The sequence below is a fragment of the Macrotis lagotis genome, chromosome 3 (assembly GCF_037893015.1).
Source record: "Macrotis lagotis isolate mMagLag1 chromosome 3, bilby.v1.9.chrom.fasta, whole genome shotgun sequence".
Classification (NCBI taxonomy): domain Eukaryota; kingdom Metazoa; phylum Chordata; class Mammalia; order Peramelemorphia; family Peramelidae; genus Macrotis; species Macrotis lagotis.
Genome location: NC_133660.1, coordinates 256,072,967 through 256,100,509, shown reverse-complemented (window position 1 = coordinate 256,100,509; position 27,543 = coordinate 256,072,967). Strand labels below are relative to the sequence as shown.

Here is a 27,543-nt window from a genome sequence, read left to right as displayed (position 1 = left end):
GGAATATTATTATGTTTAACTCTTAGTACTGACCAACTGTGTGATTCCAGAGAACTAAGGTTGACACATGCTTCCCACCTCCTGATAAAGGTAAAGGACTCAGAATGTATAATGAGGCAAATATTTTTTGCACATGGCCAATTTTGAAAGTTGTTTTGATTAGATATGCATGTTTGTAATGTGTTCTGTTTGTTTTGTGCAGCTGGGTGGCACCACTGTACGGAGTGGCAGGTCATGAGACAGAGATGTGAGTTCATTTCTGGCCTGAGTGACCCTGGGTAAGTCACTTCACTTCAGTTTACCTCAGTTTCCTCATCTATAAAATGAGGATAAAATAATATTTTCTCTCAGAATTACTATAAGGATTACATAATTGTAAAGTGCTAAACACAGTTTCTAGTCCATAGTAAGCATTATGTAAATGTTAGCTATCATCATCATCATCATTATCATCCTATGGGAGAGGGTGAGATGATGAATACTGCTTGATTAAATTAAATAAAGTATTTTTTTTTAAAGACATCAGGGAGACAGAAATAGTTTAAAGAGGTAGAATTAAAATGATGGGGATAGAATAAATCTCATGAAGATCAAAACAAAAGACCTATCATACCATTCATTAGATGGTCATTCATGTCAAATTCATTTCTTTATAGTTTATCAATGCTAGTGAATGCAGAAAATGCTGACTTATTTCTTTCTAATCTACTTAATTTCCTTGACATATTAAAATAGAAATAGTTAATTGTTACCATCATCCTGCTCTGGATGTCCGCAGTCAAGATTCAAACGAATCTGTGATCTCAACCATTCAGGAGCTCCCTCTGATCAGTTCTTCCCAGAGTCTGTTCCATGGAAAGTTTCTGACCCTTTTTCCTGACATTCTGAGGATGTCTGAGGAGTATTCTGGCTGTCCATTGTAATCTCTCTTGTGCTTCATAATCCACTTTCAATTCCTGTCATATAATTCCTCAATGACCTCTTCTTGTTGATATGCTATAGCCTCTTGAGAAGTCTCATGGGGAGCCTCTTCAATACCCTCTGTATGATATTTACTTGGAATTCTTTGGAGGTAGTGGTGGTTTATGCCAGTAAAATGCCAGTATTAAAAAAGGAAGCCTTCAAAGACCAGAAAGGAAATGATCAATGTTGAAGGGGATGAGGGAAAACTGGGACACAAATGCACTGGTAGTGGAGTTATGAACTGATCCAGCCTTTTTGGAGAGTAATTTGGAACTATGCCCAAAGGGCAATAACACTGTGCATCCCTTTGATCCAGTAATACCACTACTGGGTCTATATCTTGAAGAGATCAGCAGTCTTTTTTTTTGTAGTGGCAAAGAATTGGAAATTGAGGGGATGCTCTTCAATTGGGGAATGGTTGAATAAGTTGTGGTATATGAATGTGATGGAACACTATTATTCTATAAGAAATCATTAGGGATGGGATTTCAGAAAGGCCTGGAAAGACTTGCCTATACTGATGCTGAGCGAAGTGAGCAGAACCAGAAGAATAATGTACACACTAACAACATGATGTGATGATCAACCATGATGGACTTATTTCAGCAGTACAAGAATCAAAGACAATTTTAAAAGACTTGTGATAATGTAAAGACTAACAGACTGCCTTCTGTGGGGGGGGGGGTATGGAGCGGGAAGTGAGATTAGGAGAAAAATTGTAAAATTCAAATTAAATAAATTTAAAAAAAAGGCTTGTGATAGAAAATATCATCTATAGCCAAAGAAGAAACTGTGGAGTTTAAAGGAAGACCAAAGCTTATTATCTTCAAGTTTTAAAAGTTGCCTTATATATTGTCATTTTTTTCTCACTAATGTATTTCATGGGAATTTGGGGGTCAGTAAAAGGGTTTTAACCATTTCTCTTGTTTTAATTAACTGTTTTTTCTTTTTCTCCTTTCCTAGCTAACCCTTAAAAGAAAAAAAAAAGGAAAAGTAAATAAGTAGAGTTAAAAATTCCTTATTGGCCATGTCCAAAACTGTCTCATTTGACATATTTAGTCTATCACTTCTCTGTCAGAAAGGTCTTCTTTGCTGCTCCTCTGGAATAATAGTCACTATATTGATCAAAATTCTTCTCAATCTTTTAAAGTTATTTGTTTTTGTAAAATTGGTGTTAGATTTTAAATTCTATATTCTTGTTTTGCTCACTTCATTGTGTACCAGATCATATGTGTCTTCCCAGATTTCTCTGAAAATACCTTTCATTATGTCACAAGAGTATTTCAACAAATTCATTAACCAAAATTTGTTTAACTATTCCAAATTGAGGGGGTACCCATTTAGTTTCCAGTTCTCTGTCTCAATAAAAAGGAAAGCTCTTAATATTTTTGTATTTTTTTTAATCTCTTTAGCCCAAGAAGTGGCATAACTAAGGCCAAAAAAGGTATGTATAGCTTTAAACTATCTTCCAGAACATCTGGACCAGATCACAGTGCTTACAATAATATATTACCATATCTGTTTTCCTGCCCTGGCCCAACATCTGTCATCATAAGGTTTTTGTCAACTTTGCCACTGTTGGACATGTTGCTTCTCTCAATAATCACTCCCCAATTGATAGGTAAAAGGTATGAAACAGTAGTTTTCGAAGGGAGGAAATCCAAAGCAAGATTCCTTAGCAATACCTCAACTAATCAGGGATTTGTGAATTCCTAAGGGTAATCTAAAACTATTCTCCTTTTCTGTTTCAACCATGGGCTCAGCTCATTGTGCATTCGTACTGTCTGGTGCAGATTTTCATCCTGGTGGACAAACACTATAGGGTGCCCATTCAAATGCACCTGAAACTCAGGTAACCCTTTATCCTTTTGGCCTTTCCTCAAGGATGGACAAATTACTCTTTTAAACGTTAAGAGATCTCCTCTAGGAGGAACCACAGTGTGACACTGCTTAGTTCAGTCAACACAAGGTCATCGGCAAAAGGAGCATCTGAAAGATAACATCATTTATGGGCATTTCCTCTTTGACCCAGATTCTGTGCTGGAGCTCTATTGTAGTGGTAAATACCTTTGGTGAACAAAACTTTCCTATTTTTTCTTTTGTTTCATGTTTATTATAAGAGGTTTTGTAACATGAATAGCACTGTGCCTGGAGAACCATTACAGACTTAATAGCAGTTTAGTTCCTAATTATTCTCTTTGTTGTTCCTTATTTCAGGAATCTTGAATGATCTTAAAGTAGCGAAAGGAGACTTCTTGCCACAAAAGAAGTTGCAGAGTGGTGTCTGATCCAGCAAATTAAATGACTATTTTCCTTTGGTATTCAACAAATGGGTTAAATTAATAATTTATTTATTGAACTGATTGCAATAATAATGGAAAAATGGAAAAAATTTCTCCTGAGAGGGATATGGGATTCATCTGTCAATCTTTGCTTTCTACCAATGATTTCAGAATATCATGTGCATTCACAGGAGGGGCAGTCAAGGAACAGAATTTAGATCTCTAAAAGGGTCCTGTTGGAATTGAGCTAGCAAAGACTATGATAATAGTGAGCAAAGAAGAACATGGAGAGCAAGGGATACCAATCAGAGTTGAGAGCACTCAAGGGAGCATGAGCCTGGAACAGGCAGAGGAGTGCTCCAGGGATAGGAGCTCAGGGTCCTATTTTCATAGGGATGGTCTAACTCTCAGTCAAGTCCACCTTTGACTTAGTTTATTAACATATCAATATCATCTCAAAGTTATCAAGACTTAGCTCCTTCACTTGTAAAACATGTTGCCGGTCTCATTGGGCACATGTGGAACACTTCCAGAACAAGGACCATTAGCAAGACTGAGGAGCCATTATATTAGGATCTAACTTACTGACCCTAATTTACCACAAAGTCTCAAGATGTGGCCTTAGTTAATTTATGAGGCAGCTGCCAGTAGTCCCTATACTCCCCAAATTTATGATAGTTTACATAGTAATTATTATACTCTCTTAATTTATAAGACAGTTTATAAGTGACTTCTGTGTTTACCTTTTGTGATCTTACTTCACACTGTTGTTACTTCATACTAGCTACATATAAATTTACTTACTGTACTAAGTGAGGGGTGGAGTGGTCAGGGATACCAGCACAAGCTACAATTTCATCACAGAAGCATAATGGGCTATTTATTCTCAATATCTTTCAGTTCATTGCACATGGGTAAAGGTGTGATTCATTGTTGAACACTCTTTGCAAAAACTTACTTGTTCTGCATTAATATGCTCAGAAAGAAAGCATTCATTTCATATATAGATGAATCTCAGAAAAATTTTAAATAGCTGGGTGGGAGAGTAGGCAGATAGCAAAGTAAGTGTTGATATTCTCAGTCACTTTTTGCTTACTTATGAAGATCAAGATTCCATTCCCCCTCAATAAATCTGGTACATTCCCCCATTTTTGGATATTTTATATAATGATCCCTCAAAGGATTTACAATTGTATCATTTCCATTCCAATGTGGCTGCTTTTACTTCCTTACTTTTCTTTAGTGTCATTTCTTGCAATCCAAGTATGGAAGTTTAAGTGTCCTTTATGGAGAAAATAGTTTGTTAAATTGGCTTTAGCAAATCTTTTCCATTTTTTTTCTGTTTATTGTCCATTTTTATCTTTGAATGACTTTGAAATAACTTTACTTAGTTGAATATTTTACTGAGTTTTCTTTGAAACAATTTGAACTGTTTTTTTCCCTCTTACTGATTCATCCTACTTTCTGAGATACTGCTTAAATTGTCCATCATTCTTCTTCAAGAGATTTGACAGATAAGTTTACAACTCTCAACTGGTGATGCCTTTCAGACAATTCTTTATTTTCAAGTAAATCAGATGCTTGCTGACTAAAGAACTTTTTGGTCCCTTTTTGTCTCTGTGTTGTGGCAAATAATTTACAGTGGTTAAACTTCTGGACAGTGCTATTATTGGTAGCACTTAAGTTAGTTCTTATTGGTACTATATACTAAATTAATTAGTTCTCTTATATTTAACAGCAGAGTAACAATAGGTCAAGGCCTAGTGATACCTTACAAATAAGGCTATGACTAAATCGATGAAGGCTGATACAATAGCCAAATGGCAAAAAATTCCAACACCTTTATGAAATGCTGAGGCTTCTGCAATTACATCAGGCAATCCCTATACAAAGCACACCAGTATACAGGTGATAATTCATGCTAAACAACGTAGGAAATAGGATGATTAAGAAAACTAATGATACTTTCATGTAAAAAAATTTTTCTCTGTTGAGACAAAAACTTCCAAATGTTTTTGGAAATAGAACTAACTTCCAGGTAATCACATCTAATTTGTAATTACTGCAATGATGTCCTTTAGTTAATGATGATCTACTCTGACTTTGAGAAAAGCTAATATATGAAAATCGAGACTTAACACAGACAAATTAGAGGGGTAATTATTTGATTTGCAAAAGCATCCTTAACTTTACAAAAGAATTTGCCACAGGGTTCTATAAGTAGCAAGCTAATAAACAGCATTTAAATAGATTCAGTTTTTCAAAAACTTATTTATGCACAGTGTATTTTTAGACCATAGTTTCTGCATAAAGTAAAGCACTTATTTTTAAAATTCTATATTAATATCCTCCTGGGCATTTTAAAATACTTTAAGAATCTTTAATGATCATTCTTCCAAGGAATTAAAAATATATCATTCATGTTTACTATTACAATTGCCCTTAAAAGATCCAGTCAGGAAAGAAAAGGTGACAGGTGTCATCATTATCGTTTCATAGAAGGAAAGAGAAGTTATTTATTAATATCCTAAATAAATATAGATTCTGGAAAATGTCATATTAAACAGATCCACAATTAGCTGAACTGTTAAATTATGAAGAGAATTCTAATTTGTTTTCAGTGTTAAAGGAACAGTTTATAGAAGTAGAAGTAATTCTGATACTGCCCACATGTTTTAGGTAGCACTGTGCCTTCTCATGTATGAAGAGAAAAGATATCAACTCAGGCTTTTAGAACAAACCTTCTTTCAACTTTAGTGTCTGGTTAAAAATGATCTTTCTTGTTGCTAATATCACTTAAGGATTCTTAGTCACAAAATATGTAGTATGGATATTTTGGAAAGAATGGCAATAATTTCATAACTTTTTGGTCTTATTGGCATGGCATAATTAAGAAAAGGTTGAGATGTGAAATTGAAATCACATCCAGAACTTGAGAAAAACATGGATTTTCAGGAATAAAATGTTGGTTAGCAAAGGGATCACTGAATTTTTACCTAGAGAAGACTGACTTTTCTACCTTGAATATTTGTGAAACTGAAGTTTATCCTTCTGCCCATTATAATATTTCAAAGTCTTTCTACTTAACTGGAGAGCTTTGATGGTATACTACCCTTCTCTTTTCATGACATTCTCTACTGCTTCATTTAATGGAATAATCACTTTTTGAGGGCTGGAGGTGCTGACTAGAAAGTATTACCATTTGGGGTTTTTCCTGGTGATGTGCTTATTCCTTAAGAAAGAATATTCAGGAGGAAAAATATATTTTTAATGTATCTAGTATAATTAAACATTAAAAATTAAACATTGCTTCTTTCCAGTTGATGAAAAACAAATATGCTGTATGTTTTTAAAAATTTTTTTTTCCTTTTAGTTTTTTTAAACAAGGCAGTGACTTGCCCAAAGTCACACAGCTAAGTAATTATTATATGTCTGAGATGGGATTTGAACTTAGGACCTCCTGACTCCAGGGTCAATGCTCTATCCACTATGGCACCTAGCTGCCCCATCTTTTTTTTTCTTGCATGGTTTTCTTGTCTAAATTCTTGTGTTGATTTTTCTTTCAGAGTTATGGTACTATTAGCTATTTTACAGTTAAAATGGATGAGAATTTTATAATTTCCAAATAAAGTTTTCTTTAGGCCTGGAATCCTAGAACTGATAAGATCTTAGACCACTCATTCTCTTAGGTAAATAAAGGAGTAAGTGGTATAATGAAAGAACACCAGTCAAGGAATTAGAAGACCATTGTACAAATCCAAATCTGCCATTCACTAGCTGGGTGACCTTAGGCAAGTAACCTAATTCTTTTAGATTTTGCTTTTCTCATTTGTGAAACAAGGAGGTTGATTAGAAGAGATGAGGAATGGATCTCTAAAACTCTCTGCCTCAAGCATCATTTCAGTCATAGCCTTTCTCTAAAATGTAGGCCATATTTCTCCATATAAGTCTTTGTTTTATTGACAGTTCTTTGAATGCCAAGTATATTGCAAGAGCAATGATAGAAATCTCTTCTCTTACCCCTTCTGAAAAGAAGACAGCTATAGAATAGTTGGGTGCCCCCCCCTCCCCCGTATAGTTCTCTATCATGGCTGTGTTTATAGCTCATGCTGTATTTCTTTACTGGCAAATTAGGCACATGTCATCTTACAAACTTGGCCAAGAATGTAGGTCAGTGGAAACAGTGCTTTTCCTTAGACTTCAGCTGCCAAAGAACTTCAACTGTGTCTGCCACAGAAGGGTTCTGAATTTTAAATAAGTTCTCTCACCAGTGGCCTAAAAACAAGAATAAAACACCAGGGTCAAACAGACAGCTTCCGGAACTGGCTCCACAAATGCAGCAAACATGGAAAAGCACTGGCCAGTCCAAACTCAACATCAGATGCTGAAATGGAGGCCAGGCTTCTCATCCTCTCAGTCTTTGATCAGCCCCTCTTTTAGGGCCCTGAAACAATCTGAGAAAGGTGCCACATATGCACTAGTTAAACTGACTGAATGGATCTTGACCGAAGGATGTACACTAACAAAAACAGCTGTGACTTCATTAAAGAGTAAACATCACCAAAGATTTCTAAAGTGGTTTCTAAAGTCTCAAAAAGTTGGAATGTGTGGGAAAACATCCTAGCTAATGGGTATACCACCTTAAGGTGGGCTGCAGAGAAGGCTTAGGGCACAAAGGAGACTGCTAGAAGGTTTAGGAATGATGCTGACATCATTACAGAGCACAAGGCAAGGAAAGATGACCCTGGAGATGCACCTGTCTGGCAAGGGATGCACTAAGTTGGGCTCCAGTACCCTCCACCTCCAGCCTCCTGGTCCAGTCGCAGCACGCAGCCACACTGGCTCACTGGTTGGACCTGCTGCTGGATAGGCTGTCCCCAGCAACAAAAATTGGTTAGATGCTTCCCATGAGCCAGGTGCTGTGATCCAAAGCAAAAGCAAAGTAGGTCCTGTTCTCCAGGGCCTTCCATGCAAAGAAGGCAGATGGCCTGCAACCAGACCCAGCCAACTTCTCTATACCAACCGTGTGAGAGTGGATAATGCTAGGAGTGGAAGAGGTTGGCGAGCTTTTAACTTTGGGCTGAGCCTGGAGGGCCAGCAGGGGTGCTGAGAGTGGAAAGGAGGGGAGAAAGATAGTGTAACACATGGATGGACCCAGGAGATGGGCAAGGAAGTCCAATTGCTATCCCCTCTTCCCTTCCATTTGTGGGTATCATGATCTTCCTTCAAGGCTCAGCTTCCCATCACTGGTATTCTCTCCCTGTAAGAATAATCTGAATATAGCTTTGATCATGCCAGGAGAATATAACCACCTCAAGGGCAGGAACTATTTTTTTCTCCTGTTTTTGTTTTTATTGCTATTTGTCCTTCATTTTTGAAAAAGACCATGACATCAGGAAGGTGAGGCCAAGACAAGAATATGAACTGGATTTGAGGGAGGGGGGATGTGTTAGGTCACCCACTTTGCTTCCTCCTCTGGAGTCATCTAGGTCCAGCACCCAGATACAGATCAGGATGACTGAGATGGCCTTGGATGCAATGGAAGACCTTGGTCTTTTTGAGATAAGGTCTTTAACAGGCAATGCTCATTCAGAGTTTAAGGCTGGGTAAAAAAGAGATGAGGCAAAAAGGCAATGAATGACCATTTTTACTTAGTCCAAAAAAAAAATCAAACTGAAAGGACAAGACCCTTAGGATTTCTCAGCGATTAAGGCAGGTAAGAAAGAAATGAAGCAAAGGACCTTGTACAAAGTAGGCACTTCATTTCACACATCTCTTGAAAGGTATTGTTGAGAGAAATTATGCTATTAGTATCCTAGAGCACCAGTAGTGAATGCCCTAAAGATGTCTTAATGACCCTGAAAAACTTATTATCTTATAATTTTTATTTCATTAAACTAATAACTTTTATAAAGTACTTCAAATTAAGTTTAATGAAAGTATAGTGAAAAATTCAATAAATGCAAGTATATTAGAGACTATCTGTTTTCAGATTAGAATATATGACATATATTCTGTGTATGACTCCTGGAAGGCTATATCATTAATGTTTCCTAAGTTCTGATCTTTTATATTAACGAAATAAGATTCTGTTATAACTGATTTTAAACTTCAAATGTTTACTTAACATTTTCCTTGCAATTATTTAAAAATCAAGTTATATTTATGACATTTGGTAAGCATATACTTAGTCATCGTCTACACTTTTGAAAAGGAGTTTCAGATCACTTAAAGTCATGCTAACTTCCTACTTTGTTTTGATCATCTTTGTTGTTAGACTTGGAATAATTAATAAATTAAGAAATAAAGCCACTTATGCATCAGAACAATAATTCCCATTTCCCTTAAAATTTAGTTTTTTTATTAGTGTCAAATTTATCTTTTTTTTGATGAGTTTGTTAACAATATTATAAATTTATTTTCAATTCTGAAATGGTATGATAATACATTTAATTATGCAAATTATTAATGTTCCCATTAAAACTATACATGCTCATATAAGTAATAGAGATCCTGGTATGTTTATTCTAGTTTTTTAACAGTAAATTATGGGAAAAGGGAATAAAAAGTTCTTATTCTTGGTTTTATTCATAAAGAAGTTCATTTTAATGCTATATTATATATTTGTTAATGAAACGACAATTTACACAATGATAAATTTAAAAGTATTCAAAAAGATGTAATTAATTTTCTCTCTAAGGCACACTATAGCAGATCCATTTATATGAATGGTTATTATGATATATACTACACACACACACACACACACACACACACACACACACACACACACTTAAGGGGTACATAAGTATTCTTTTAGATAAAAGTATATTAACTGGAAAAAATGCTCAGCAAATGTGTTTAAAATGCTTTAAATAAACATCATGTATATTGTTCTATAGGATTTTCTACAGGGGTGTAATTTTTCAGTGTAACATTTTAATGCTGACTTCCTGAAGGAGCTTTGACTACAATAGGCATGAATATGTTTTCAAAGGATGATGGATAAATTGCTGGGTGGTAATATAATATATCTTAGGCAGCTGATGGGGCTTTTTATCCTCTACTTGTCTTTTAGTTATACACAGTTTTAAGATAATTATGGTCTATAAGATTGTCTTTTCCCCTTCCTTGTATCAGCAATATTTGTCTTGGTTATAGGTTCAAGAAACTCCCAATCATATATCATAAAATTAAAGCAGAACAATTACTGGATTTCATTATTGTACTATATTTGTAAACACTGCTAATGCCTTTGTTTTGGTCACTCATTAGTTATAACATTTGCAAAATAGTAAATTTCAAAATATTATTATTAAAATGTTGACACTGATATTTTGTGAAAGTCAGGTTATTTACATAGTATAGTTTTCTTAGGATAAGATTTTATAGAGCTGCTAGTTTTCATCAAAATGACAACTTACTAAAATAGGATTACAGTGTCCCTGAAAGGGACACTGCAGTTCACCTAATCAAACCTCTTTTTCCTTTTAACAGATGATTAAAATGAAATCTAGCAAAGTTAAGTGACTTTCCCAAGGTGACTCAGATAGTAAGCATCAGAGGGTGGTCACAGATATTTAAAATTTTGTTTGATTATAATTTTCAGTTATGTATCTCCTCCCCTAAAATATTAAGTGGGACAGTTCTTTTTTTATCCAATAAAAAGAACAGTTCTGAATTTTTGGTAATTGATATGATGATACTTTGCAATATTAAAATAATACCTTCATTCAAAACATGTTTGTAAGAAAACAAAAAATATTATTTCCCATATAAAATTGTCTATTAATTCAACTACAGATATAACTAAGCAAAAGTATTTTAAATAGTAGGTACATTATTAGTAGCACATGTAGAAACTTTAAATATTAATTTAGTAATTTAAATTAATTTTAAATTTAAGTAGATGTAAATAAAGGAAAATAATTATATACTAAGTCAAAGGTAGCAATTTGCTTTAGTGGATTAAAGCCCTATCTCTGCCTTTGAGACATGCTGGCTGTGTGTCTTGGGCCCAAATGCTTAACCTCTCAGAGCTCCAGAAAACAGTATGTCTACATGCTGAGGAAAAGCTGAAGCTATGCATAAGGGTCAGAGAGGGAGTTTCCTCCCAAGAAGTTGCTGACCAGTAGAATCACAAATTAAAAAAAAAAAAGTCAAAAGGGATTTTTTGGGGGGGGCAATGTCCAAATACCTTAGTTTGTGTCCACAAAAGGTCAAGTCTACTTTTCTAATCATTAGAAAACTTAGAGACACTGAGTATGTTTCTCATAAATATAAAATTGTCATTTAAGCAAAATTTTTAAATTAAATGAGCATCTTTCAAACTTTATGATGTAAACAAAGCAAATAAAAACTTCCAAATGCTCCAGGATATCTTATATGTATATAAAGAGAACCTACTATTCAGTACTATTAGATTTTCATGGCAGCAATTATATCATGTCATCAGGAAAACATTCTTTCTAAGTTCTTAAGACAAAATATAATGGACATAATGACAGTAGAATATATTCTTACTCAAAAGACATCTATGTTGTTAGACCAAGTAAAAGGAGTCCTCATAAAATAAATCATCTACCAATATGAATATTGTTGTCTAAGTTAGTAAATTTCTGAATACTTCAAATTGTAAGGACTGCTCTTGAAAGGCAATGAAAATCTGAGTAAAATTTCGTGAGATTTGTTCCATTAGAACAGTCTTCAGAAAATTAAAAACATGACAAAAAAAGTAAGTGAAACTGAGATAGGAATAATAGAATAACACAAAAAAGAAAATGCTGGAAAAGTTAAGCCAATAAAATGTTTTGTTGTGCCTATTAGGTACCCAATATGACTTTTTTATTTGTTAAAAGATACCAAGTATATTAAACATAGATATTTTTTGATAATCAATATGGTGGAAGTTAAGTAGTATTCAGAGGACACTGGTTTCAGAATCAAGACTTGGTCATTAACTCTCAGTGTAACCTTTATTTTTTTTTTAGGTCTTTGCAAGGCAGTCGGATTAAGTTGGCTTGCCCACTGTCACCCAGCTAGGTAATTATTAAGTGTCTGAGGCCTGATTTGAACTCAGGTACTCCTGATTCCAGGGCCAGTGCTCTATCCACTGTGCTACCTAGCTGTCCCATGCACTACCTAGCTGTCCCTGTGTACTCTTGACAACCCCCCCCCCCCCACTTTCCAAGCTTTTCTACTCCCAGGAGTTCTAAAGTTAGACTGAATTGTAAAGGTAAATTTTAAAAATTAATATGCTCGAAACATTGTACACCCTAACAGCAACATGGGAGTGATGATCAACCTTGATGGATTTGCTCATCTCATCAGTGCACAATCAGGGACAATTTTGGACTATCTGCAATGGAGAATATCATCTGTATCCAGAGAAAGAATTGTGGAGTATGAATAAAAACCAAAGACTATTACTTACCTTCAAATTAGAAAAAAAAAACATGATCTTATTAGGTAATTTTGCTATCTCTTATACTTTATGTTTCTTCCTTAAGGATATGATTTCTCTCTCATCACATTCAACTTGGATCAACGTATACCATGGAAACAATGTAAAGACTAACACTGCCTTCTGTGGGAGGTGGGGGGAGGGAAGTAAGATTAGGGGGAAAATTGTAAAACTCAAAATAAATAAAATCTAAGAACTAAAAAAATTAATATGCTCAAAGAAACACATGCATACATATTTAATTTCATTCATCAAAGAAGTATTTCCCATACCTGTAAAATGTCATCAGGGTCTTCTTTAGCAGAGGCAACCAACAAAGTGTGCCCACAGACTACTCCCTCAGCCAAGAAATACTTGAAGAGCAAATTGGAATAAATATTATATTTGTCCTCCTCTGTAAAATAAACAAATTATATTAGAATATGTGGCATTTTATATGCATGTATTATGAAGTAGATGTTGTACTCATTCAAAATCTTTGAAATAACTGTCTTTCTCCTTTGGCCTACAAAATAACTCAAGAAACAATAATTCCTTTCTATTTGCATTTATTAAGTACCCACTGTGTGGCTGGCACTGGGCATATCAATTTAAAAATTAAACAGTGAGTCCCTTGAGGGAAAGGAGAGGGGAAAGAAGCCTTTAATATAGAGCCCAGCATATACTGAACAGATGCAGCTACATACAAATATATACTATTTCTTAGGTCTAAAATATGAGGCTGAGTTCTCTAGCCTCACAATGTTACAATGAATGAACATAGCCTAATGTTAAATATTATGCAGAGCTTCTCACATTCTGGCATCTCTAGGCCTACCTTAATTCCATTGAGGTCTTGGAATCAATGGTTTAGCACTAAAAGGGTATATCCAACCCTCTCATTTTATAACTGAGGAAAAAGAGACTTTCCCAAGCTCACATGGGGGGGGGTGCTGTGGCATTTCTGGGACCTGAGCAAAAATCCTTGAATTCCAAGTCAAGTGTTCTTTCCATGACACCATCTTAAGACCTAGCCAGGGTGACTGAATTTGATAGACAGCTTGATTGGTTTTATGATTTTTGTCTCTCTCTTTTTTATTTATCACACCTTTCTTTCCTCCTGGGATCTTAATGGTCAAATGGTCAAATATCAAATCCCTTTGCCCACAAATGTCAAAGGGAATCCTTTCCTTAACCTACTAAGGAGAGGCTGGTTTGGCAAAATAAAACACAGTGGAATGTATCATGATGATAAATCATGTTTGATTGTTTGATTGATTCCCCAAGAGTATTTGATTCTGATATATTCTGAAATAGGAAAAAAAAATACCCTAGGATTTCCCTACTCACAGATTAAAACAATTTCATTAATTCCCTGGGTCTTCACAGATAAGATGTGTTTAATCCACATCCTGTGGGCCACATGCAGCCTTCAGAGTTCATTCATGCAGCATTATTACATTTCAATGTTATGCTCATTGATAGCACTTTGTAGTTATTCATCAATGTTAAACTCTACATGCAACTCTTGACAAAGGTTTGTTGGGCAAAGCAACCCAGAAAACTAAAAGGCTGGACACTCATGACTACACAAACCCTTCTTCTCCCCCCATCTCGAATCTAATCTCCCTCCTCCCACCACTTTTATACATATAAAACACACACACACATATACTTGGGTCAGTTGACATGAAGAATCATAGCTTTTGTAAACACTGACTTAGACATTGGCATTTTAAATTATGAAATGCTTGCCCAATGACAGCAAAATAGACATACTCTTTTTTTTTTCCTTTTGGGACAGACTTATGATTTCACTGATACTAGGAACTGTCAGTCAAAAAAAATCTCTCTTGCCCAGGGTCACACAATTAACACTAATATTTCCAAATCCAAGCCTAGCTCTACCAAGTTGAGGTGATCTACCATGCAACCTCTTAGGAATGCTGCTTTTACAGGAGGTGAATTGCTAACAGTCTTGACCTTGTTGATAGCCAAGAAAAAAGAGACAGAAACTGCTCCCAAACCAGAAGAATTGTTGTTCAGAGATTCTTGTTAAAGAGGCTAATGAGGAAGATGGAGGAGTTGATTTTTTTCATGCATTTGAAGGCAATAAGAAACATCATTTTATGGGACATTTGGTAATCTCATATTGCAGCACTCATGGTAAATATTTGAGAAACAGTGCCATGAAAGTAAATGCAGCTTATGTGTCAGTAACCGTTGCAAAGATGCAGAAGAAGAGAAACTCAACAAAGAACTCAACTCAAATTAAATGAGTGTATCCTGAGGTACTCAGTACCTGTAATGCAGAGGCAGGAATAGGTGGGAAAGATATACAAGATTTTTTTTTTTTTGAAAAAAGGTTCATGATTAAGGAATATGAGAGTATAACAATTTGTGGATTATATAGAAATCTCACTCTCTGAGATTTCTTCCTTTGACAAAAATAATCAAAAGGCGTAAGACATAGTAAGCACTGAATACCATCCCAAAAATGGAACATGACATTTTAAAAGACAGAAATGACATCTGTTAGATGTCACTTGCTAAATATCTGCAAAGAGCCAGGAACTATGTTATGTCCTGATATACAAGGAGAAAAACAACATTTCTGGTCACTAAGAAACTTATAGAACTCTACCAACATAATTTCTGGATCTGCTATCTAAACAATAAGATTAGTGACATATTAGATCAAAAAATAAAAATTAGTATACAGTTGCGTAACTATTTAAATGAGTTACTTATGCTCAAAATGGGGAATTGGAAAAAGGAAAGGACAATCACACCAATTACAATTACCAGAATGAGACCAAAGGAGTCTAAAAACTATCTTATATTGCAATAAGCCAACCATTGTGACAAGCAGAGAGATCAGAGAAACTTCAGTACAAAATAGAAATGCATTTGAAAAATATAATTTAGGAAAAAAAGGATAGTAAAAATATTTATCAGCAGGAAAGTCTCATAAAATGATGAAAAGGAATAGAAAGAAAACAAAATTCAAAGAAAATGTGGTAAAAACCCCAAATAAAGAAAATGCTTCCCCATTCCTCTACTGACAAATGGTCAAAGGATATACAAAGACAATTTACAGATGAGGAGATCAAAGCAATCCTTAGTCATATGGGAAATTGCTCTAAATCATTACTTATTAGAGAAATGCAAATTAAAACATCTCTGAGGTACCACCTCACACCTCTCAGACTGGCCAATATGAGCAGGAAGGATAATGATCATTGTTGGAAGGGTTATGGGAAATCTGGGACATTATAATATTGTTGGTGGAGTTGTGAACTCATCTGACCTTTCTGTAGAGAAATTTGGAACTATGCCCAAAGGGCAACAAAAATGTGCACACCCTTTGATCCAGCAATATCACTACTGGGTCTATACCCTGAAGAGATGATGAAAAAGGGTAAAAACATCACTTCTACAAAAATATTCATAGCAGCCCTGTTTGTGATGGCAAGAATTAGAAATTAAGTAAATGTCCTTCAATTGGGGATGGCTTAGCAAACTGTGGTACATGTATGTCATGGAACACTATTGTTCTATTAGAAACCAGGAGGGATGGGAATTCAGGGAAGCCTGGAGGGATTTGCATGAACTGATGCTGAGTGAGATGAGCAGAACCAGAAAAGCACTGTGCACCCTAACAGCAACATGGGGGCAATGATCAACCTCGATGGACTCACTCATTCCATCAGTGCAACAATCAGGGACAATTTGGAGCTCTCTGCAATGGAGAATACTATCTGTATCCAGAGAAACAACTGTGAAGTTGGACCAAGGACTATTACCTTAAATTTAGAAAAAAAAAACAACCCGATATCTTATTGTCTGATGTTTCTATCTCTTATACTTTATATTTCTTCCTTAAGGATAATATTTCTCTCTCATCACACTCAATTTGGATCAATGCATACTATGGAAACGATGTAAAGACTGACAAATTGCATTCTGTGTGGGGTGGGGGGAGGGCAGCAAGATTAGGAGAAGAATTGTAAAACTCAAAATAAATAACATCTTTAAGAAAAAAAGAAAGAAAAAACTGTTAACATAACTGATCATATAAATATTAAAACCAACAGAAAAAAAGGCTTCCCAAGGTCATAAAAGGATGAAAATGGAAGAAATATAATATTATTTTAAGATCGAAAGATTTTTAAAGATTATAATAACAAAATCTTGTCACTATCAGGGTTCACAGAGTCACCATACTTAGATTGTAACATAAGGGTGCTTGGGCTCTAATGTTTGCACAGAACGTTTCTGGTCAGATCAGACCACCAGGAATACAACTGATCTTGGGTCAACTTAGAAGCTAAAAAAGATAATTCCTGGTGAGGAGTTGGCCAGAAAATGACCAGGAAAAAGCAGGTGTCACAGGTGTTGAAAACAGCTAGGTGGGGCAGAATATGAACCTGGACTCAGGAAGGTCTGAATCCAAATCCTGTTTGAGTTACCTCACCTCTCCCAGCCTGAGAGTAATTGGACTTAATGGTTTCTAAGATCCCTTCTAGTTTTAAATCTATGATTCTATGAGTCTTTAAGAAGAAAAGGTGGAAATGGAACCAGAGAGAACAAACATGAGAAAAGCAGATGATGAAGACCAAGTGTATTTAGGTTCATGCTGGATTATAAGGAGGTAGGTGGAGCAATTTACTAGGTATCTACAGAAGAGGTATCAAAAGCATAGGGAAAAAAAAACAGAAGATCTTATTTTTATCAAATAAGTGAGTGATAAAGAAAAAAATCAATTATTAATAGAATTTTCCAGTATATAGCTAATATATCTAATATAAATATATCTGAGTTTTAAAAGAATAAATTATATACAAGTTGAGACATCAATAATGGTGTTAGAAGGAAACAGGCAACTTTTCACAAGTAATATATAACAGACCATGTCATGTCAAATCATTCATGATTTATAGAATAAGATAAACATCCCTACTACTCTCAAACAAACCTACTGATCCAGTCAAACTCTTGAACTTCAGTCTTGTATCTCCAACTGTCTATTCAATATCTCAAAGTGAATGTGCCACTGACATCTAAAACTCAACATATCCATCACATTTTCTTTCCATTGTTTATTATATTAGTTATCTTGTATATATGCAAAACTGACCTCATTCTTTCCCCTCCACCTCTCTCCTCTTCCAAACTCCTCTATTATTATTGATGGGACTACAATACTTCCAGATCCCCCAAATTTGAAGCCTAGGTATCATTCTTGGTTCCTCAAGATCTCTTTTTCCCCTCAAGGCCTACTGATTTTATCTTTGCATCATCTCTCAAATGTCTCTCCTGTTCTCTGATACTGCTAACACGCTGGTGCAGACCCTTGTTTCCTCTGGCCTGGACTACTGCACTAGGCTTCTGGTTGGTCTGCCTGCTTTAAGGATCTTCCCACTCAACATGCTCTAAGCAGATGTCTAAATGATTAAGGAATGACCATGTCAGCCCTGTAATCAAAAATCAAACTCCAATGGCTCTTACTCACCTCTAGGATGAAATGAAAATGCTGTTTTGGTTTTCAAAGTCCTTAAGGACTTAACCTCTCCAACCTTTACAGTTTTCTTAGAACTTTCTGGGTATTTTCACTGGTTGTCCAGCATATCTAAAATTCTGTCTCATCTGTTTACTCATTTCCTCCAAATTTAAGCTAAAATCCAACCTTCTAATGGAAATCTTTCCTAATTTCCCTTTCTTCCCCATCCCATTTTCTTTCCATTGCTTATTATACTAGTTATCTTGTATAAACCTAGTTTGATTATAGGTTATTTGAATATTGTCTGTCCCAAAAGATAAAGAGCTCCTCGAGGACAGAGCCAATCTTTTAACTTTTTTGTATCAGCAACACTTAGTGTAGTGGCTGACACATAGTAGGTACTTAATTAATGCTTATTGATTGACTAACAAGATCCTATTTTACTGTATGATGAAAAATCAAGAATGTTATTTAGTAGCACAAATTATAACCTTAAATGCTCATCTCCCAGCACACCTTAAAACTATGTAAGATTCTTTGAAGAAACAAACAATAGGAATAAATTTGACAATCCTGTGATCATTACTATTGAGAGGAATAAAAAAAGGGAAATGCCCCCCCCCGTGGTGTCTACCATTGCTAAGAAAGAAATCCGGTATAGTAGTCAAACAGAAGCATGTTTCCCTATTGATGTACTATATTTTAGATGTTCCGTTAATAATATATCAAGTCCTCAAATACTGCAGAGCCTTCTGATGAGAGTCATAATCACTCAAAACAGTGTGGTCTAATTATTGCCTTGAAAAAACAAAGTGGATGAAGCATTCCTATTGTCCATATGATGATACAACATTTAGAGCTTAGCTTCGACAGATAATGAAAATGAACACTATAGAAGTCCTCTTATGGGGATTAGCTTAACACTAGACAAGGACAAATATAAAAGACCTGTGTGAATTTGTAAGAACTGCAACTAGAGGGACAGCTAGGTAGTGCATGGATAAAGCACCGGCCCTGGAATCAGAAGGACCCGAGTTCAAATTTGACCTCAGACACTTAATATTACCTAGCTGTGTGACCTTGGGCAAGTCACTTAAACCCATATCCTTGCCAAAAAAAATAGCAACAGGAAGTCCTGTAAAAGCTAGTTTGTGAAAAAGCTAAAGGCAACATTTTTCATATTGAAGCATACACTGAATTCAAAACACTACAAGAAGGCCACAAAGATCCAGTCATTCATCTGAGAATGGCAAGTAATCTGTAAATCAAAAGCCACCAGGCTGGCAAATACACATAGTCCAGCCTATTACTCTGAGTTGGGGATCCCAACGACTGTGTTGGACAGGAGCTGTGGGAGGAAAAGGAGGAAGGCCCTAAACTGAATAAGTATATAGTAGGCTGGCTTTCATTCAGGAAACCATGCAGTTCTTCCAATAATTCCAAACTTTGCTTTGCTACCAAAATACTTGTTTTAAAACAATATTCTCCTAGTGATGCTGTGTAATTATAAAACATGGTCCAAAAAGGATCTCAAAAGAATTAAAGTTGTAGGTACATCAAAACACAATGGAAAAATACATATCGATTCCTATGTGCAGGAATTATTAGAGAAGGGGGCAGCTAGGTGGTGCAATGAAAAGAACACTGACCGTAGAGCCAGGAGGGACCCGAATTCAAATCCAATCCCAGACACTTGTCATTTAATAGCTATATTACCCCAGGTAAGTCAATAAACTCAACTGCTGTGCACCCTCCCCCCACAAAAAAATATAATACAGATGACATCACTAAGGACATGCATGATCAGAAAAGGAGATAAGTCAGTCATATAGCAAGAAAGATTCTAATCACTTTAAGTGGATACTTCAATTTAATTGAATAAATATTGCACATCTACTACTATGTTCAATGCATTGTAGGGGCTAAAAGATGAAGATATGCTTCCTTTTCGAATGGAATTTGTATAAATACACAAATAATATTGTATAACGCTTAAGGCAATTCTTTATGTCTGATTTTATTTTACTTATCAACCCTTTAAGAAAAATTATAGAATTCAATAACAAAAGGATTTAGTTTTAAAAAGGAAATATCTAAAAAATTATACATAACAGAGTGATGAGAAAAAAAGCATAATTCAATCACATATTCTATACGAACCGATTAGAAGCAGTGTTCCAACAGCTAAACCGCCACCTAGAAATAAAACAAAATCAAAAAAATATTAATCTACTTTTTCTTTATTACTTTCATGTGCAAGTAAGATTTTATCAAGGGCAGGTGATACAATAAATTTAAAACTGGTTGTGAACAACATTTTAATTACCTTTGTGATACTTTTATTCAATGTACTATTATGAAATAATTACATATCATATGTAATTACATACTACACATTACAATTACTTTCATAATATCCTGTACTAGCCTCCTTTCTTCAGCAATGGGACCACGCTGTGATCAACATAACTGTAGTTAAGCATTCCAATAATGTTATATTTAGCATTGGTTAGTAATTTAACTCGGTAGCCAAGTCTTAAATATGCAGAGTACTACAAGTGACATCAGTACACTTAGAAGGTTATTCGGATAAAAATTATACTTTCATATGTATTCTTACATGTAACAAGTCTCAGTGAAAGGAATAATTAAAAATAATTATTTTTTTTCTGTTTAGAGATTAATTTAAACAGATTCAGCCCCTTAGTATATATTAAGGTCAAGTATAGTTAATGTAAATTTCAATCAAAATACAATGATACAATTTCAACAATTTTATTAAAGATTAACAAGAAAATTTTATTTTAAAACCCAAAAGACAGAGGAAGCTAGGTGGCGCAGTAGAATCAGGAGAATCTGAATTCAAATTTGGCCTTAGACAGTTACTAGCTATAGGAGCCTGGGCAAGTCATTTAACCCCCAACTGCCTTTAAAAAAAGGAAGAAAGAAAAAGAAGAGGGGAAAAGTCCCACAAAGGTCAAAAGACTAATAACTACAAATAAATATGACTAATATAATAAAGTGATTCACTCAAAACAACACAAGGAATAAACAGCAAAGCTGGGATCCCAACTCCATTCTTATGATAACCACGTCTTCATATAACTTAGAAATCTAGGCCAATGTTTCATAATCCATTGTACACAAAAGCTATGACAACAACAGTTGACAGAATGGTATCATAGGAATTACTTTTCTCTCCAAGTTAAAATAATTGCAATCATTATACAAGTCACCTGAAGGCACTTCTGTGAAGTTAAAATTTTTATGATATAAGATATTATGTCAAAACTTTGCAAAGTAAACTAAGTTATGATTCCCAGGATCATTTCATTTCCAGTAGAATAATCATGGTTTAGTAATACACCCGACTTTAAGATAGAACATTTAAGTTAAATTAACTATGAATGGGGAAACAGAAATTAGCAATAGACTGCCAAGAAGAATAGACATAACATTGAAGAAAGGAGCCAGACACAGAAGAAAAAAAAAACACGACTGCTATTCTGAGTAGTCTGGATTTTTCTCAAAGGCATTTTACATAATCATCCATCAGATATATTACTATTCCTGATTTTTCAGTTTGCACACTTTGTCTATTAATTTGGGATTTTTTGCATGGCAATGGGGTAAATGACTTGCCCAGGGTCACACAGTTAGTTTATATCAAGTGTCTGAGGCTGGATTTGAACTTAGGCCTATGTTCTGACTCCAGGGCTGGTGCTCTATCTACTGTGTCACATAGCTGCCCTTTGTATGTGTTTTTATGCTTACTGTAAGGTTTAATTATTAAGCTGTCAAATTCCTTTGTAATAGCATTTAAACCATGCCTAGACTCAAGTGACAAAAATTCTTTTGACCATTGTTTAAAGTAAAGGAGTGTCATAAACAAGATTCAGGAACTAATCTTCCTGAATTCACCTTAAACAGTTCTTAATTGTGACCCTGGACAAGTCACTTGAACCTGTTTGCCTCAGTTTCCTTTTTGGTAAAATGAACTGAAGAAAAAATGGCAAACCACTCGCATATCTTTGCCAAGAAAACCCTCAATGGGGTCATAAAAGAGTCATCTATATCTGAAACAACTGAACCAAAACACTAAAGGATATACTAACAGTAAACACTAAGGATGAGGGATCCAAAAAGGGGATACTTTTATCAACATGTGAATTCTAAACGAAGAGTTTCCTTTAAGACAAATATTTTATATTTTAATAGTTACTTAATAGTACAAAGTTTCACAGAAAAGAATAGCTTAGCATTGTTCTCCTAAATTACTTTCCAGAGAAAACTTGGCATGTGGTTGAGTAATCAACTCTTCAAGGTTTTATACTCCTACCTCCAACTACATGAATCTTAAAGTTCCAAGTATTTAATGGAGAACTAAAAGAACTTGAATGTTAGCAGTCAGATCATGAGAAAAAACAAATCACTATGTTCCTATTTTATGATTACATGATTTGACAAATAGAAGAGTTCTTTAATTGGTAACTGGAATTATAATTCAAACAATTATTTTAAGTAATATTAGTTTTACCAGGTGTGTCCTTTCCAACAGAGAGCCAAATAGAGAAGACAATTGTACAACCAAATCAGTAAAACAACCATTTCTGTAATCATTCTAACAAAGGAATACCAAATTAAATTCTTATAACTTTACAATTAGAAAGTCTGGAATGTTTCAACTTTTCTCAGACTTGCTCTATTTGGTTCTGGAGGGAAGAAACAAAAGGAGTGGGGGGGGAGCGTAGCTGTAAAGAGACAAATGATGTTTGGACATAGACAAGAAATGCTGACAATGGGAGCACTTCAAAAATGGAATGGACCACTTGGAGCAATAGAGGATCTGCTCTAATTAGATGGAGATTTTCAGGTAGCTGCTGGATGTTGAAATGTTGAAGTGCAGATTTGTTTTCTGGTGTGAGTTGGATTAGATGGATCCTGGGAATCCTCCCAACTACAAAATTCTGTCACTTAATCAAAATACGTTTATTAAAAGTCTACAATTTGCCAGGCAAGGTGCTAGTCTCTAGGGATAGAAAGGCAAAAATGAAACCATTCTTGTTCCTCAAGTACCTGACATCGTTTTGGGGAACACAATATGCAATATGCAAACAGCAAATAAAAGATAAAGTATATATATATATATGTATATGTGTGTGTGTGTATTACATGTTATGTGCTAATACTATATATCAATACCATGTGTATGTGTCTATACAAGTATGTATATATAAAATACATATCTATGTCACAATGAACAGGGGAAGGGGTACTGACAAGGAATAAGGAAAAGCCTCTTGTAGGAGACTACTTTGTTGAGCTTGGAGGATCTACAGCTCCAAGAATCAGAAGTGAGGAGGAAGAACATTCTGGACATTGGGGAGAACTTGTATAAATTTACAGAGACTGAAGACAATGTTTTTAAAGCAATTAGGCCAGTTTGGCTGAAGAGTAAAGTACATGAAAAAGAATGCTTATGTCATCATCCTGAAAAGATGGGCTATAAGGACTTTAAAAAGTGGAGCTCTGTATTTTAGGAGTATCAATTTGGCAGCCATGTGGAATCTGAATTAGAGGGGAACAAATCAATTAAGAGATTATGACAGTCCATATGATATGATGAGACCCTAGATTAAGGTAGTCATGGTTAACAAAACAAAAAGATGTATGAGATATATTGGGGAGGTAGAATCAAAAAGACCCAGGTGGGGGGGTAGAGGTCGACTAGGTGGCACAGTGGATACAGTACCAGCCCTGGAGTCAGGAGTACCTGAGTTCAAATCCGACCTCAGACACTTAATTACCTAGCTGTGTGGCCTTGGGCAAGCCACTTAACCCCACTGCCTTGCAAAAAAAACCCCCAAAAACCCTAAAAAAATAAGATAAGATACACGGAGTGAGTCTGTGAATGAGTTAATTCCTAGGTTACAAACCAGAATGACAGGAAGAATGATGCCAGGAAGTGTATAAGTTGGCAGGGGGTGGGGTGGAAGAGCTGGACAGGGAAGATGGACAACTTAAGGTGTGAATGAGAACATTTTTAAACTTATTAAATTTTAAGAGTGCCTTGGCACATCCCGGTGGAAATGTTAAACAGGATGAAGGAAATGAGAACCAGAACTCCAGGCACAGGTAAAGCCTGTATATATAGATTTGGAAGTCATCCACATGGAAATGATAAATGAATTCATGGAAGCTTATGAATGCATTGGGAGAAAAGAGAAGAGAGGACCCAAGATAGAGCCCTGGATAGGTCCCATGCAGAAGAGGATGGATATGAATAGAGAATCTGCAAAAGAAATTGAGGATTGGTCTGACAAGAAAGTAGAGAACTGGAAGGCTGTCTTGAAAACCCAATTGGGTTGTGTGCAGAAAGGGGGTGAGAGGAATGTTACCCAGAAAGTGTTTAGTCATCAGTGCTTCATGCTTCAGGGAAGTGAGAAATAAGATGTGAGAAAAGGTCGCTAGATGAGCTCAATACCCACTGAGGATTTAGGTCATACTGCAGGGAATTACACAAAAAGATAATGAAATGAAAATAAGGGGCAGATTTTGAATTTAAGAGTTTGGCAGCAAAAGGGTATAAAAAAATAACTTGAGGGGATAGAAATTTCAATGAAAGGTTTCTTAAAGATGTGACAGAAGCAAATTTGGAAATGATAATTATGGAGAGAATAAAAATTAGGGAGAGAGGATAATTGAATAGGCATAGAAGAGGATCAGACAGAGGTAAAACAGTGCTATTAAGGAGAAGACAATGCTCCTTCTTCAAGAGTCAAGCAAGGGGCAGTTAGGTGGTGCAGTGGATAGAGAACCAGCCCTGAAGTCAGGAGGACCTGAGTTCAAATCCAATCTCAAGACACTTGATAATTGCCTAGTTGTGAGATCTTGGGCAAAGTCACTTAACCCTACACTGTCTTGCAAAAAAAAAGACCCCAAACCAAAACCAATAAAAGACTCAAGCAAAGGAGGAGAGGATGTTGCTGAGGTGAAGTGTGGAAATGAAAGTGTGGAAGTGCAGAAAAAGTTCTCAGTCCTAATGGTCTAAGCTTTTTCAGCACAGAATTACTTAAATTTTCTACTGAGAGGTGGTTTTAGAAGGCTTTAGAAGAGATCTGAAATTGCTGCTTTGGGAAGCATGGCAGGATCCATCACAAGAAAGGGAGAGGACTGTCTTGCAGAAGGTGTCCTTGAGATCAAAATTCAAATTTGGACTGGACCCGGTCAGCCTGATTTTAAGGTACTGAATCATTGATGACAACCCTGAGAGGCAATGTGATCTAAGTTATGATTTGGTGGCCCTCAGTCTATCTCCTGTAACCTCAAACTACATTAATCACCTTCAGGTGATCATCAAGCACTCACCTGGTATTCACTTACTATCTACTGAAGGGTATCCCCTACCTACCAAGGTAGTTCATTCCACTTTTGATTGGTTCCGATAGGATATTTTTTCCCTACATCAAGCCTTAATATATTCTCAGCTTTCAACCACTGTTTCTAATTTTGCTCTCTGAGAAGAAAAATGACTCTAATCCCTCTTCCATGTTTCCATTATTTTGAAGACAACTATCACCCTCTCCCTCCCTTCCCCACCCCCTTCTCTTTCTCAGAATAAACAGGCTGGGTTCCTTTACTTGAGACTAGCCTTGGTGTATTCAGCTTTTATTGTATATAATCAGTTTAACAGAAACCGAGATTATGTACAGATCAACCATATGATATTCAATTTTTCCAATTAACCATTTCCCTTAACATGTAAAAATATTTGCCTTAAATTTTTCAAGTCTTGTTGGTAGAAAAGGAGAAAAAATAAAGTTATTATGATTTATTACTAGCAAATTTAGATTAAATGTCTTGGACTTACCTAACATTTTTACTAAATTCTGAAAATGCAACATAAGATTTATAGGTCTCAGGGGCTACTATTTTCTTAACAATAATTCTATTAGATGTTACAAGACTAAAGGAACTGAATCAAGAGAAGCATGGCCTACCTTAAAATTAATCATTTACTTCCCTGCTAAGAAAGGAAGAAAATGATTTTGTTTTCATATACCTGGTATTTTTTACAGAGAAATAACCAAAAAGCTGAAGAAATAAGACAATTCCTCATATTTGTTTTTGAACCTTTTCATTAATTCTTTATCCATTTTTATCTGACAGAAATGAAGCATTCAGGATAACTGGTGAGACAATTAGAAAATTTTAAGTTTGAGATGAGAAAAAAAAATCCATGGGTTAGTTTTATGTAAACAGTTGTTTTTAAAAAAACAATTTTAATCATCTAAAAAAACCCAGGTACTAAAAAAATAAATAAATAAAAATAAAAAAATAAGAAAAAAAACCAGGTACTTACTTGATTGTTAATTTTCAACAATCTACAAAGGTTCAAAACTTTGATAAAGCTATAGCTCATAGAACTAAAAATGCTATTGCAAAGTCCCAAGTATATTCTATAATTTTGTTAAATGCAATGGTGCACTTACATTTAAACTTGGCTACTGATATTACCAACAGCACAGATTTAAAGGGAAAAAATGACCTTGACTTCCTACAAAATACAAAATGAAGTTTGATTAAATGAGGCCCAATTAGAGACTTAGAAATATGTGATCTCCTTTGCTTGCCTAGGCCTCCTGATAAGTTCTTGTCTAAAACAGTAACTCTTAATCTGGGATCTACAAACTTAAAAAAAAAATGTTGATAATTGTATTGCAGTAACAAGATATTTTGTTTTATACCTTTAAAATCATTACTCAGAGATTTCTCTGTAGATTTCAGACTACCAATAGGTTCTATGACAGAAAAGGTTAACAATCCCTGATCTGGAAGGAAGATAGTGGAAGAGATAAATGAAATAAAAGAGTATGATTTATACAAGAATACCCGCAATGATGTCTTATATGTTTATGAAAAATCATTTAATGCTCTTCTGAGGAAAAATCAGAAATGCATTATTTTGAATTTTGGTCCTAAAGTGTAGATTCACATACTAAGTCAATTGGTATAAGTGGTAGATATAAAAATGGAAAATTCTATAGTTGTTCTGATTTTAAAGTTATCTTATTTTCTCTCTCTCTGTCACAAAGCAACAGGAAAACCTTGATCCTTTCTATCCAGCAGTCATTAGCTGAACAAATATGCATTGTGGAAATAGAAAAAGTTGAAAAAAGGGTGATAACCCTATGAAAGACTAGATCTAGTAATTTCACATATTAAAGGGAATATTCTTTGAATTTAGAATGATGAAAGAGCATAAGTCATCAATTTTTCTCCCAATAACATAAGATTAAGGCATTACTTATTGCTTCTCTTAAAACCATACAAGAATAGTGCTCATGGAAAGT

General features: G+C 35.1%; 1 protein-coding gene across 1 annotated transcript in view; it reads right to left on the bottom strand.

Moving 5' to 3' along the window:
- The window catches only part of ELP4 (elongator acetyltransferase complex subunit 4), a 245,409-nt gene that overhangs the window by 214,126 nt on the left and 3,740 nt on the right, over nt 1-27,543 (bottom strand). The window contains exons 2-3 of the mRNA XM_074230422.1: nt 20,351-20,386; nt 12,981-13,102 (exon numbers count right to left, since the gene is read on the bottom strand). Coding sequence (XP_074086523.1) covers nt 12,981-13,102; nt 20,351-20,386 — 158 coding nt within the window. The remainder of the gene's footprint in view (nt 1-12,980; nt 13,103-20,350; nt 20,387-27,543) is intronic.